The sequence below is a fragment of the Scomber japonicus genome, chromosome 2 (assembly GCF_027409825.1).
Source record: "Scomber japonicus isolate fScoJap1 chromosome 2, fScoJap1.pri, whole genome shotgun sequence".
NCBI classification, from domain to species: domain Eukaryota; kingdom Metazoa; phylum Chordata; class Actinopteri; order Scombriformes; family Scombridae; genus Scomber; species Scomber japonicus.
The window spans coordinates 15,314,847-15,330,044 of NC_070579.1; the positions used below are offsets into that span (position 1 = coordinate 15,314,847).

At 38.8% G+C, this 15,198-nt stretch overlaps 2 protein-coding genes across 2 annotated transcripts in view; one reads left to right on the forward strand and one right to left on the reverse strand.

The window, feature by feature from the left end:
- Window positions 1–345: 345 nt before the first annotated feature.
- Window positions 346–4,749, reverse strand: rps3a (ribosomal protein S3A). Its single transcript, XM_053334321.1, has 6 exons — window positions 4,659–4,749; window positions 3,889–3,992; window positions 2,924–3,111; window positions 1,134–1,342; window positions 743–852; window positions 346–514 (listed from the first exon to the last, which is right to left on the reverse strand). Exons 1-6 carry the CDS (start codon window positions 4,718–4,720, stop codon window positions 387–389), a joined length of 801 nt encoding a protein of 266 aa, XP_053190296.1. The 5' UTR covers window positions 4,721–4,749; the 3' UTR covers window positions 346–386.
- Window positions 4,750–10,160: 5,411 nt separating this feature from the next.
- The window catches only part of lrba (LPS responsive beige-like anchor protein), a 185,863-nt gene continuing 180,825 nt past the window's right edge, over window positions 10,161–15,198 (forward strand). Inside the window, exon 1 of the mRNA XM_053331271.1 lies at window positions 10,161–11,041. Coding sequence (XP_053187246.1) covers window positions 10,871–11,041 — 171 coding nt within the window. The 5' untranslated portion in view covers window positions 10,161–10,870. The remainder of the gene's footprint in view (window positions 11,042–15,198) is intronic.

Sequence of the window (15,198 nt, forward strand, 5' to 3'; positions counted from 1 at the left end):
GCATTGTTAATAGTATTTTTTCAACCTGTACGCATGTTTTCCCTGAATTGACACAATTTTCAAAACTGAAATTATCCTTGTGTTATTGTTAAGTCCCACTTACTGCTTATTCCCAAGTCACTTAACATTTACTGTACCTATAAACACTGGCAAACACACCTCATGATACACTAAAATTCAAATGTAACTTGGCAACTTCAAAGTGTAGCAGACTCAAATTGAAGTCTTCTGGATTTTATTTCATTTGTTTGAACAGGTTATTATTGTGTCTTACTGCTGTGTGTGTCTAAATTTTCTAGTCCTTCAACTGTATGCACAAAAAAAGACCAAAAGAACACAGTACAGTTTGAGGTCATTTACATTTTTTATTAAATCTGTCAGGGTGTTTAGACTGTCTCCTGGATGGGGGGCTCGTAGCCATCAGCCCTCTCCACCTTGGCTCCAGTGTCATCACCGGAAGCCTTTGCGGCACCGCCGGCACCACCCTCACCATGGAGCTCCATCAGTTTGCCCACTGTAACGAGAAGATTTAAAGTTAAAAAAAGGGCACATGGAAAATTAAGTAGTGTTTAAATAAATAAATAAAAATCACTGACATTGTTAGAGAACACGGTTAGGGAACATCAGGCGATCTCTATTTACAGTAATCAGGTGATCATATGGGACCGAAAACGTGTCATCACTTGCTCCCATAAGTGGAAAGCAAAGAGTGCCACATCCCGTTTTGTTGTGTATCACTTACACTCAAATTTGGGCTTCTTGAGCATCTTGACCTTGCGAACGTAGACGTCGTGTAGGGGGTAGATGGACTGGCAGGCCTTCTCAATGTCCTTGCCAACGCTGTCTGGGATCCTGGAACACAACACAAGACATTTTAATGCTGGGGTCACCAACCTTTTTTTAGAGATGTCACAGGTCCACATGATCATGTTTAAGTGATGCCCACCCGGTGGTTAAGTCAAATATAACAAATTCAATCGAAGCAGAGACTAGACCCTGTATAACATTATACAACAAACAATCTAAGTCAGTGGTAGTCATATTTTGACCACTAGCATTAGAGGTATGCCATGAATATACAATAAAATGATTATTTCCATTAAATTAGGGGCAGAAGAAACTGTCCAACTTACATCTTGTTGACGACTTCCTTCAGGTCGTTGGTCTGAACCTCACGGGTCATGATTTCCATCATCTTCTTGCGGATCTGGCGGACCTGCTGGTGCTGGGCATAGGAGGTCTTTCTGATCTGGTTGGTACGCTTCTTTGTGAAACCCACGCAGAACAGACGCAGAAGGTAGCCATCGGTGGTCTTCACATCCACATGGGCTTCAATCATGGTCTAAATGGACAGAAAGACATTTCTGGTTAGATTTGGAAAATTACAGATGGAAAGATGCTGTGGTTACGTTCCCGTGCCTCTTACCAGATTTCCTTCATCACCCAAAATATTGTGTTTAAATGAGTTTGAGTTGTACCAGACTGCATTAAAGGTTTTCGTTGTGTAGGTTATGTATGACCCTCCATTCAGGGACAAATAAAGTCTTGCAACCCATATATTGATTTCAGTAATTTTAGTTTTAGAATTGATTTACAAGTTATGTAAAGTCCAAGTGGTAGGTGTCCACCAGCCACATGGCTACTCAATGTTGAAATTTACACTGCTTAACTTCTGATGAGCATATGATTAACAGTTTGCTGCTACTGCACTGCATTGTTTGGGGTTTAGTAATCCTCAAGACTTTCACACTGTTCTGCCACCTGAAATATCCATACAAAAAACTGGTCTATAAATACAAATCATGGTAAGGCATTTCCAAAAGAGGAACTTCCCCAAGAGACCAAGAACGGCTCTTAGAACTTAAGACCTAAACCTAAATGTAATCCCTGTAGGATAGCTCAAAGTGTGATAAAGTAGCTACCCCAGGTGTAGTGCTTTCTAATGGTTCAGGGTTCAACTTTGCAGACACTGGCTGCTTTAGCTTGTGTACTGCTCTTTTCATAAAACACAAGCACTCTAGCATTGATACAAGGGAGCTGACATATTTTAGTTTCTTACAATTTAAAGAAACTCAATTGTTTGCTTCCTAACTCAGAAAAAAAGATAACTGTGTTGAGAGCATGGGAGTGCAAGTGGTTGTGGGAGCTAAAGAGTGAAAGAGAACTAGAACTAAAAGACTTATTGTTTTTAATGTGACCACAAGACAAACACTAAGCTGATCATTGTGGGGAGAGGCACTCTCAATTTTCAGCCTCATTTTATTCACCCATCACATTCAACCCAACACCACTCACACAACAGTAGATACAAAGAATGACATGACCCAGGGGTTTTATTCTAATTCGCAACCACTGGAGTCACATAATCTGTCCATCTACTTTGCCTAATTTTTATGGCTCTTTTTGTTCCTGACTATTGATCCTGGAAGTTTTCTTTAATAAAAAGGGATTTTTATTGCCATCACTTCTTTTAACTGTGGTCACACACACACATATTATAGAGGAATTATATATAATGTGTGTGACATTATTGGATATTCCAATCTCACTACTAGTGGAATTATGCCTGAATGACATGACTACATCCAGTTTTTGGCCCTATTTGCAGGCAGTGAAGCATCCATGAGGATATCTACCAGTTGCCCTAAATCTGCTCAGCTCTTAACTTTCCTCATCTTTCTAGTCACATGCTCACTTCACTGAACACAGCCACTAATGATGGAAGTTCACTATACTTAGTTTAACCAAACATCATTCTTTGGTGGGAATTATGTTTAAAGTTAGGCTGTATTGAACCTCAAAGTAAAAAAAACAAAAACTTGGATCAAACTTGCTTGTACCATTTTCCTAACCCTTGATATTGGTGATAAATCACAAGGAATGATGGGTACAGTGAAATATTGAAAGACATACGGATCATTACCTGCCATTTCTTGACCATGGAGCACATTTTGTCACGAGTCAGGTCCATGCCGTGGAAGTTTGTGAGGCAGTTCTTGCCCTGAACATCCTCAGTGATGAGCTTGAACTTGCGGAAGGCCACCTCATCGTTCTGCAGGTCAGCAAGGCTCACCTCGAACACACGTCCCTTAAGACCGTCTGAGGCAATTCCTAAACGGTTGTGAATAATATGAAAGGTTAGAAAACAAGTATATGGACTGAATAAAGGCAATTAAAATTAGAGGAATGTACAGGATAAGAAAGTCAGTTGATCTCATAAGTAATCATTCTCATCGCATCACTAAAGAGTCCAAAGTGGTTTTAGGGTGAAGACTTAAGGATAGGTTCACAATTCAAGTCTCAAAAAAAAAAAAAAAAAAAAAAAAACTTTCAGTGGCCCAAATGAACACTGAAACAGCTTCAACCACAGCACAAAAGAGAAACACAGAGGGAATTTGAGGCCAGACAGACCAATTGTGGTAGATACACCTTCTATTTAACCAACACAGACAGCGCATATACTCACTTCAGCACCTGACCGGTTTTAGGATGGACTTCAAATTGTGAACCAGTCCTTTTGTGACTACATAGTTTCATTGATTCAATAAGTAATAATGTACACTCACTCCTGTTGCAATTAAAGCAACAAAATCTTCTGTTTTAACTGGAGGTTAATGGATTCACACAATGTATAGTGATAGTACAGTACAGTGCAGTATAGTAAGTACATTTACCTTCATTATTTAATAATACAAAAGGGTAACAAGCATTAATAGTTCAGATGCATCTGCACAATAACGAGATCAGTTTGTACTCAGTTATATATTACAAAGAGGATGAAGAGATGTGAGTCATGTGTTAGCCAGTTTACCTCCAGTTGTGAGCACATGTCAGACAGTCTATTACGGCACATATTAAGCCATTTTACCACATAAAATGCAGACTTACTGGTTCCCTGGGTCCTGGTGACCAAGGTCTTGCCAAGATTGCGGATGTTGAACATGGCAGGTGCCTTGACATCATACCAGTCCTTCTTGGAGAAAGGGTCCACACTGCAAGAGAGTGACCAGCATTTAGTATTCATATAAAATCCACTAACTCTGTACGTGAAACCACACAGCTTCAAACTAAACACTGACTGCTCGGGACCCCGATGCTAACACGCACTGCAAAAGGACACCACTCTAGTTAGCAGCCACCATAAGAGGATTTGATTCAATTTAACTTGTCCACAATATCTACAGCGACTTTTAACACATGTGAATATCAAACTTGGGTTGTTCAATAGTGTCAGTATTATTATTCGTATCATTAAACACTTCACTGTGGATTTTGGCTGCCCTAATGAACAGCATGATCGGCCAAAATCAATGCTAACACATACAAGCTAACACATACAGCAGTTCACGTTAGTGGCCTTAGTTGTGTGTTAGAAAACCCGGCTATAACTGGTTCCATTTACACACTCAAAAGTCTGATTAAGGTTTAGACGTCTACCTAAACCTACTAAATCATAAGAAGACGTGAAATCGCAGAGTTAAAGGAGGCAGCATGTTACAACTCTATCCAGCGCCAGAGGCCGGCGGTGTACAGCTTAGCGCTGGCCTCGTAACATCCACTTAAAATCGGCTTCATCCTTAATTTTTTCTCAACCAAAGTTCTGGCAGTGTGAAAGATAAACCTTATTTCGTGATCCGGTGTATGAATTTAGTACTTACATCTTCTTTTTGGCACCTTTTTTGCCGCCTTTGGTCAGCCTCTTATTCTTGCCGACTGCCATGTTGGCTACAGGGAGTGAAAGAGGAGGAAATTCGAAATCACGCGAGAGTTAAAGACACTGATACCGTGAGATTTAACCTCATCTCGCGAGTCTTTGTTTTTGCTGCTCTCTTCTGGTGAAAAGACAAAACATCACCGGGTGTCATGAATTCAGTGTATTTGTGGTGTGTGGGTCAATGAGGTTTTTTTGTGTGTGTGTCTATGTGGTTAAGTCAAATTAACATTTCAGAATAAACGTTTGAACACCTTGCACACATTTCTTTTTTGTGGTCTCAGCATCAAATGTCTGCTTAATCCATTTTGAGAGGATATATTAGAGGGAAATGGGAGAAATGCACTGTAGGCAGACACAATATTTAATATAATCATTTATTGGTGGTTACACCATGTGACATTTTCAGGAGCATTCAGTATTACTTTTGGTTAAAAAAAATGTGTGAATGTCATTTCAAATGGCATGTCTCTTTGAAATCATTTGTAGAAATGATTTCAAAGAGACATTCAAACAACATGACTTTAGTAAGTATGTAAAACTTTTTTTTTTTACTATGACTATAACAATAAAGTCAGTGGAATTTCAGTTTCAGTTTCACACAATATCTTTTCACAATTCATTTGTTTATGAAATTCAAATGCTTCTACAGGTACCATGAGCACTACATGTATTATATGTTTAATTCATGGAAGATACAGTGTCTGTTTTACTAAAAAAACATGACTGTACAATGATTACTTGCATCATAAAAGAACAACAAAAACATTATCCTCTCTGAACAGGAAGAACCAGTCTTTTAACACATCATACAGGTGTGTAGCTTACTCCACCCACACCATTAATATTATTGTAACAAAGGGAAGAATTTAATCCGTTGGTAGAAATTAAACAAAAACTGTGCTTCCCCAAGAAGTATACATACACCAATAGTAAAAGGTTTTCATTTGCTATTATTTGTTCCTTTTTTTGGTGTCTTGTAAGCCCACTTGGGCTGGGCACTTCTGGTGCATGACACGTTAATAAAAAAAAATAAAATTAAATAAAATAAAAGTAATAGCAATAGGAAACTGCAGGTAGCTGGGAAGTGATATCTTCCTCAGACTATAAATGATTGAACGAATCAATGAACAAAAACAAACAAACAAGGTCATCATCATCAATGTATGAGCAACAAATGAGCAACTCAAATAATACTAATCATGTTCAAAAGAGGTAAGAGGAAGTTGAGAACTTTTCTAGTCCTACCTCCTCATACTATATGTGCAATGATGGCCGCCCACCTAGAGCTCAGTTCTGCCTGAGGTTTCTTCCCTTTAAAGGGGAGTTTTTCCTTTCCGCTGTCACCAAGTGCTTGCTCATGTGGGAATGTTAGGTCTCTTTAAATCAAATTAAAGAGTACGGTCTAAACCTGCTCTATATGTAATGTGCGTTGAGATGACTTTTGTTGCGATTTGGCACTATATACATAAAGATTGATTGATTGATTAATTGGTTGAAAATGTAAATTCAATTCACAACCATCAGTGTCCATGCTGTCTAATTCAATCAACTCAAACAAATTAACCCTTTAGGACAAACAAGAACTAAATACAATTCAAACAGATACACCTAATCATTCAAACAGCCTACGAGCAAAAACCTAAACAAAAAATCACTGGTCCATCTCACAACTGTTCAGTACTTTGTTTTTGAAGAGTGTTTTTAGTTTGCATGAAGTCCCACATGTTTTCAGCTCATCACTGCAATTAATTCCCAAACTGATTCCCTCGGTTGTAACATAGTGATGTTTTGCATGTGTTCTTACTGGTGGTTTAATGAATAAACAAGTTTATCTCATATGGAACAACTCTTGGATATTACTATGCTAACTGAGTGTTGGTGAAGAAAACACTGACATTCATGTGTTTGTATCCAAACAAGTAACAAAGGTCTGATAATAAATGTGACATTTATTTACAACCAAGAACATTATGAAAATGAACACAGTTCACAGTTTTTATAGGAAATTCACTGCTGCAGAGATTATGACACTGGAAGTGCCACCTACAAAGTACATTTAAAAACTTTGCACTTACGTTAGATGTTCCTTACAAAACATTCCAATGTCTCCTTGTTTTTACATCTGTACTTGCATTTTTTATGCTTAAGCCATTGGAGATGTTCACTAAATTATTTGTACAATCATCAAGATTGAATTGACGGTTTGAATGGCAGATTTTATCATGTGGAATTTTTTAATCTTACTTTTTTGTAATCATTAACATCCTTTAGCTTAAAGTGTGTTTCTTGAAAGCTTTTGTCAAACACAATCTGAGAGTAAAGCTCTAGGCAGGTGCTAATAGGTTGAACAATGAAATATCTGCAGCAACGATGACTATCTTCAGCTCAGATAATAAGAGTTTAGATTTAGGTGGCAGGAAGAACAAAAGGTGATTACAGTGAAATATACAACTTTAATATGCCACTGAATGTCTAGAGCTTGGAGTCTCATTATCTCTATAAAGCACAGTTATAAAAAAAAGAGGCTTGGCTCATGTTCAATTCAAAGGTCAGTAAAAGCATTTCAAAGCCTTATTTAAGAAAGGCTGTGGGCTGCAGTGAACAAGTCTGTTGATTTGAGGTCATTACATCAGAGACAAGGCTCATGGGTGGTGCTATTGGCTTCCATGACTCCCAGGGTCCCTGAGGGCTCAGCTACACTTTACTGGGAGGTCAGTGGTAACAGTGACGACAGCTGCCTCTGTGGCAACAACACTCAACCATCCTGCAGAGGAAAAATTAAGTCACCAGTATGAGCAGAGAAATGACAAGACAAATATTTAAAATAAAAAATATGGGTATTATCTAATGGATAATACAGTATGAACACTGTTAGATTCATGCAATAATATACATAGATGAAACTAAGACCTCTACTCAGTTACGTGAACATCTCATGTGTCATGGGTTATTGGTTGTGATTTGAAAAGGCAAGCAACGCAGAGCTGTCACTATGGTTTAATGTTTGGTTTCTATTGCCTTGGGATGCAGACATCTGTCGATGTGCTGTCGTGCTGTAGAAAAATAAAGTACTAAACACAGTTCACCATCCTTTCTTTCATTCACAGCATAAAACTGTGTTTGGGCTTTGTTCAAAATGTTCCACTAACAAAAAATATGCAAAATTAATACAGTTTTCCTGTGGGGACTCACATTACAGGTCAGTTATATAGTAACTTTTAATTTGTTGGTTTGTTTATCTATTTTGTGAATTTTATCTTTAAGAAATGCACATAATATTCTCTGAAAATGTATGGAAGAAATTAGCTTACATGAGTACTGTACTGACTGTACAGTATTAAAGGCAATGAGGTGAAAATTGTTCTGCATCTCTTGCTGCAGATGCTTTTTGTTATGTAGTGATACGTGAAACTCATGCGGAACACCACAGTCCAGTTGTGTACTACTGCAATACTATTATTTGCTGAAGTTCCTCATTGCAGTGATGCCACGAGGTTAAAACAACAGTACACTGTATAAGAAGTCAACAGTCACTTTGTTATGGTTGAAGTTCTAAATATAAAATATAGAATATAGTTTTTTGTCAGAGTCAGTTATCATCAAATGCTTGTAAGTTTGTACTGTCAATGCTAAGTTTGCAACTTGCTTTATGGCTGAAATTATGACATACTGTATGTGTGTCAGTCTCCAAGAGAAGAAGATACCATTTTAATTGAATTTTGGTGAGTATTTTGATCCTTTCGTATGGAAGGAATATCAGCATTACCTGATAAAATACTCAATTGCAAGTAACTTTACAAGAATGCAGTGCAAACTGTGCTTGAAGTATCAGACGTACTCATGGTGCAGACTGAACCCTCTCAAAGGTATATTATCATATCATTGGATTAACATTACTGACACATTGACGTATACGCAGCATTTTAATGGTGCAACTGGTTTAAGTGGAGCTAATTTTAACTTCTAATTAATTAATATGCAGAGCAACTGCAGCTATAAATATACTGGAGCAACAATTACAATTACAACAGTATTCATTCACTCAGTGTAGAAGAGGCACTGGTGGAAAGTCATTTAGTAAATTCACTCAAGTACTGTACTTCAGTTCAGTAGAATGTGAGGCTCTTGTGCTTGTACTCTTTTGCTACTTTCATACATTTCAGAGGGTAATATACTTTTTACTACATTATATTTACCTGACATCTGGAGCTGTGGTTACTTTGCAAATAGATTTTTCCTTCAATACATGTGACCATACTGTTATATATAAGGTACACATTATTGTATACTATCCAAAACAATAAAAAGTACAGAATAAGCTAAAAACATTAAAATTATGCTTACATATGAATGCATCAGTGCTAATCCAATAATATAATGATATCCTTAAAATATAATATGACCATTCAGCATTATGTTGTGCTGCACCATGCATGTGGAACAGCTTTCCTAACCATCTGAGGGCAGTACACACCCTACAGACTTAAAAACCTTTTTATTCAGGTAGGCTTTTCATCTTAACTATTTTATTTTGTTTCTAATGCTGTACCACTTTCAAATTCACTATGAATGAAAAGAGCAGATTAATTAAGTGCATTATTATTATTATACAAATTCTGTGCTTTTACATGTAGTAGCCTACTTCCAGTATATTTGGATGATATCAGGCTATTTAGGTAGCTTTACTCAAGTAAAATGCAGCAGTTTTTACTTTTAATAAAGTATTTTTGCTTCTTCCACCACTGAGCTGAAGTACAAGGCATAAAGTACAGATAGGTACCTCAAAACTATAGGCTACTCAAGTGCAGCAGAATACTTGTTGATGTTGATGATTACAAAGGGGGTTACATCTGAAGTCAGACCAGATTTTGTTCAGGAGGGGAATTTTTTTCTCATTTTAACATTGTTACTGAATACATATATACATATATTGCTGTTTTTAATTCTTTGAAATTAATTCTATGTTTTTATTTTGTAAATAAATCATGACTTGGGCTTAAATGGTGTCACAGAACCAATTAAGCCCATGCAAGACTTATGACATTTTTCTTGAAATATCTTTATTTTATAATCTACATGAACTAATGAATAAATGTTCAAATGTGAGATAAATTAGAAAACTAATCAAACAGTAATCAAATGTAATACGTTACATTGCTTTGATGAAGTAATTGAAATAATTACATTACTATTACATTTTAAATGGGGTAACTATTAATCTGTAACCTATTGCATTTCCGAAGTAACCTTCTCAACCCTGTTTATATGCCTCTCTTAGGACAAGGGGACACAAATCGTAGTAGCTGAGTTCAAATGTTTGTCCCTGGATGCCAGTGAGGCGTACTAAAAGGCACCTGAGCGACACACCTGCCACTGAGCCGAAGACACCCAACACTCCCACTGCGCATGCTCAGCTTCACTCAAGGGCTACACTGTCATGGCGGTGACGAGCTGAAGCTACCGGGGTAAAATCAGGAAGAGAAAGCGGCGCAGCTGGGTCAACGTTGACGTTTAAAGCAAGTCAGTGGAGTTTCCCGGGGAGGACGGAGCAGACCTCCGTCCTTTGTCGACTTCCAACAGAGCTGCTGACGGACTTGCCCCCTCTCCTCCTCCACTACCCTCCTCTTTCTCTCTCTCCAGTTTGTGAGTTTTTCTCCTGCCAGGCGCGCTACCTGTCAAGTGTGTGGACTCGGTGACAACAGCAACTTGCACAGCTTGCACCGGGGGATATTAAAACTCACTGTACCCTCGTGTACCGAGAAGAGGAGGGAACTGCCCCGCTTCACCTGCTCCCCTCCTCGGTATACCTGCAGCACACTTCCACACGGCTTTCAGCAGCATTAATCCATCCGTCTGCTATCAAGTTACGGTCCTGGGGAGAGGAGTATAGTGCACTGTGGAGAGAAGCGGTGACATTTGTGCCTCTCTCTCTCTTTTTTTTCTCTCCTGTGCTCACTTTCGAGGCTTATTTTCTCAACTGTTTTTGGATGGGGAGGGAGACGTTTTGCTTGTGTCCCTGTAGACTGTCAACAATTCAGCTGGACGGGAGATAGACTCTCCTCTTTTTCTCCTCCCGACATCAGCCGCACTGTCACCATAGGAGGTGAACAGGTGCCTTACCTGTGAACGCCACCTGTCCCGTCCTTCCGTGTAGCAATGGCTAGCGAGGAGGCAGCAGGTGATGGAAAGGACGGGAGATCAGGCGCCATGGCGCTCAACCCCGGAGTGCCTATCAGGGGGATAAGGATGAAATTTGGCGTGCTTGCTGGCCTGGTGGAAGTTGGGGAAGTTTCCAACCGAGACATTGTGGAGACGGTGTTCAACCTGGTAAGCTGATTATAAGAGCTCAAAATAGGCCTTGGATAGATAGCACTGTCACACGCTGTGTAGTACTGACTGTGACATCTGAACATTAGGGAAAAAACAGGCTGACATCATCCTCATTTGCATAACAAGGCGTTGATGGTCTCGCACCACTTGACACAATTTATTTAATTTAATAATACTTTACCGCCAGTTGTTTTAAATTGTCTCAATGATCAGCTGCCACTCATTGGAAACTGTGTCCCTAGTTATAGGTTAACTACTAGTTGCTCTCTAGTTGCCCTTATGTGACATTATTATCTTCTTTATATAACAAATAACACATGCTAGTGTGGCTTGGGTTCCTCAAAAGAGCTTAAATGTGAAATTTCTATTTTATTGCCCTTTATTTGTGCTATACAATTTCCCACTTTACTGTCTACAGTATTCCAGTATATGTGATTGCTTGGTGTTACCAAAGATATCCGTTTAGCTGAGTAAGACATGGTGACCAGTGTCAGAATCATCATGGCAGCCAGTGCTTTTTGTGACATATCCAGGTCAGCTAGTGTGTGCCTTATCTGTCTACTACCTGTTGGCCAACCGTAGTCTTTATCCAGGTTGGTCTGACTGTAGCATTGATAGTCCTTTGGCTGCCAGAGTTATAAAAATGACTTTGCGACACCTGCATGAGAATGAATGAAATGAACAAGGAAGTTTAGTGTGAAGGAGAGCGTGCTCAACAGGAGCCCGACTGGTTAGGTGGGAGGAAAAGACAGGGAGGAGAGGTGGAGGTGGAACCTGCAAAACTGCTTTGTCACTGTGGCAACACAAAAGAGTCCTTTTTAGAAAGGGAAGCACATCCTCCACCCATGTAGTAACAAAGTTTGCTCCAACACCAGCCCCTCACAGAGGCGGCAAATGAACTGTAGTAGCTGTAGCACTGCAAGACACAGATCTATTCTATCATCCAACCAGCAGGCTGACCTCTGGGTGCAACAAGAAAGCTTGTAGATCATAGCTAGCTACTATATCATCATTTTTGTTCTACATCTTAAGTTTGACATGTAAATTGAAATATTTGTGGGGATTTTTGTGCAGTTTCAGCGCAAAAAACTTTGACCTCATAGACTATCTTTGTAAAGAAGAAGTAGAAAATGTAAATGACTGTTATCAGAGCATAAAATCAGTGATGTGTTGTTTCTTACAAATCAGCATGGCATAGATGTCAGAGCTGAAAAAAAAAGTTTAATTTGAAAATCGTGACCTTTTGAAAATCGAATTGTGGATTTAGAGAATCGTGACACCCACTGCCCCTCACCCTCCACACGTTTTCTCTCATGCCCTCCACATCCTCCACTCAGCCTCCAGTTGGGAGATAGCCTGATTTCCCACAGAGGCCAGAGTCTTCTCTTCTGTAGTGTCTCATTTGCAGCCTCTCACTATATGAGCTCCTCACTGTATTTGATTAAATGCAACGTAGTTTTCTCGAGAGAATTGTCTTAAAAAATTCTAGTGTGACCTAAAACAGCGCTTGTGATGACTCGTGACATAAGAGCTGGGCTTATGAACACCAGGATTCTCTGGTTTTAGAAAAAAACGGCTCATTATGCCGGCTTAGTTTTTGCCTGAAGTCAGGAAAGCACTAAAGTGCATCTCATATTCTTTGTCAGAAGAGCTGTAACTAACACTACAATGACGGTTTCACACTTGTCTCTCTCAGTGGTCCACACTAGCTGGGTATCTGTTAAGTGTACTTTTATGTTTCACATAAAAGTGAAGGTACAATTGAATAAACCAAAAAAGGAGCAGTTGAACCCTTTTTAAGCAGAGAGTCAATATTTAAACTGCCTTCCACAATGTTTTTAATTAAAATCTATCTGTGTGGTGAAGTATCTAAACACACAGCCACATATTTACTGTAGTTGGAGACTCATATTTAGCAACTAAGAAATGTTGTTTGCTTTCTCATAGTTGGTGAGATGGCACCTGTCTCTGTCTTGGTCAACAATCACAAAGTCTGTTCAAAGCAGAGCCATTGCACTGGAAGAGACACGTTTCACACCATGTTTATTTATGTCATTTGTTTTTTCATGCATCCAAAAACCAGCATAAAACAAGACACAACCGCACACAACCTCCCTTTGCCACCTTCAATGTGTAGCAAGTTTCGATTTTATGATTGAAGACACTACAAGTCTAATCACAGTTGTTTTCTCTTAGTGTTGCCTGTTTAGACGCACTCTCTGGAGTTTTGTTGTACGGGTTAAGGTGGGATTACGTTCCCCCGTTTTTATTGTTATTGGTCCACGATTTAAAACACCTGTGTTATTGATTGAAACCTCTATTGTTCAAAACATAAACACTGTGTGAGGCTGCACAGATTTGGCAGTACAAATCCTCTTTAAATCCATTTCTTGCAGATTTGAAAGCAGCAATATTTTTGATAGTAACACACTAAATCTCAATCAAAGGACTAATAATAATGTGAAAAGGCTACTTCCAATTCCATTGAGAATCACTGCCCTACTTCTTGCTCTGCACAGCTTTCTATCACTGTCAGCTCACTGTTTAGCTTGTGTGACCAATAAAACCAAAACCATAGTGGTTTAGATACAACAACAGGCTGAATCTCCCAGCCCATAAGATCACACAAAGTGATTATAAGCTTATTGTGTTGCGCAAAGAGTCTAGTGAATGAAATTTGACATCTAGCAAGCAAGAGAGACGATTCAGGACGTCTTTCTAGTTACCTCTTTCTGATCCAATGTCCAAAGGTCACTGGTGTTTTAGCCCCAGTTTGGTCTGCCAACGCTTCAGGAAAACATCTGTGTTTCCTTGGTTAGTAAATGTTTTACTTCCTTCCATAGTTAGTCGTTTCTTCACCTTTTTTTTAAGGCAAGAGTACAATACAGTCAGTTTGTGAGCTCCTATGCTGGAAGTGGCTTCCCACATTTAACAGGAAACAGCGTTATTTTTATTTTTTGTTGCTGTCTTGGTTTGCCAAACCAAGACAATATGCCTAAAGCTGCAAAGAGCTGCAAAGTGAGCTGCTAATTCTCAGCAGGATTGTCTGCAACAAAGACTACTGACTGACGTTTCTGCCTACTCTGATATCACTTTCAGTTTAGGTGACGTTAGTGGGAAAAGAGTTAGCATAAGCTCAGCATGTTTACAGAGTATGACAGTTGATAGTGAAAGCACATTTTTATTAAAAGTATATACATGATAACACACCCTTACATAGGATAATAATAGATGAGACAGGGAGGAGGATTTCTGTGAAAAATTAGTAAATTGTTTTTTTAAAGGACATTATCACTGTTAAAACAAAATTATTCAGAGAGGAAACAAAAAGAAGTGCAAAAGTGTCCTTATTAAAATTCTGTATCTATGAAATTCTACCCCTGTGGGAACATAATGGTATTCTTAACAGACTGGACCATTTTTTCAACTGAGCTTTGCTTCTGTTCTCATTGTGTCACACATGTGCTGAATAGTGTTATAAAATAATGAAGGTTGATATGTGTGTGTATATGCTGATGCTGATATTGCTGACAATACCTGGTCCACTGCAGTCTTATCTTCCACTGAGCAGAGCAGCAGAGGATCTTTAAGGACTCTGGGAACTATTGAGTGATATAAAGCTCTGTACAGGAGTGATGTCCTGAGCCAGTTAGGTGACACTAGAGATGGGCGAGTTAGTGGTGTGGAATGTAACTTTGGCTTTATTTGAAGACAAGGTCATGGAGCTGACTGCAAGCTTTGTGGACAGTAATGGGAACCAGAGGCACAGTATTTGGCCACCTGGTTGTGTCCATGTCAAAGTTTATTCCTGCAATTTGAAGTATTACATTCATTTTAATGAGATCTGCACCGGCTAGTTCTTAAATTGATTTGTTGAGCCATTGTGGTCTTTGAGAAAATGTTCTGACCTTCTTTAGACCTAATGACTTATTGGTGAATTGAGAAAATAATCACTAGATTAATCAATAAAGATATATAGTAGTTGTTGACCTAATTCTTATGTGTACTGTATACAGCACCAAAGACAGTTGGTCTGTAACAACAAAGGGCAGGTGGAAGTTTAACTTAGTGTCATGTGTTGTATATTTTATTTGATATATGAAATGACCATCTGGAGGACTGAAAATCTATGAACATATGCTCCAGTGCCTCAA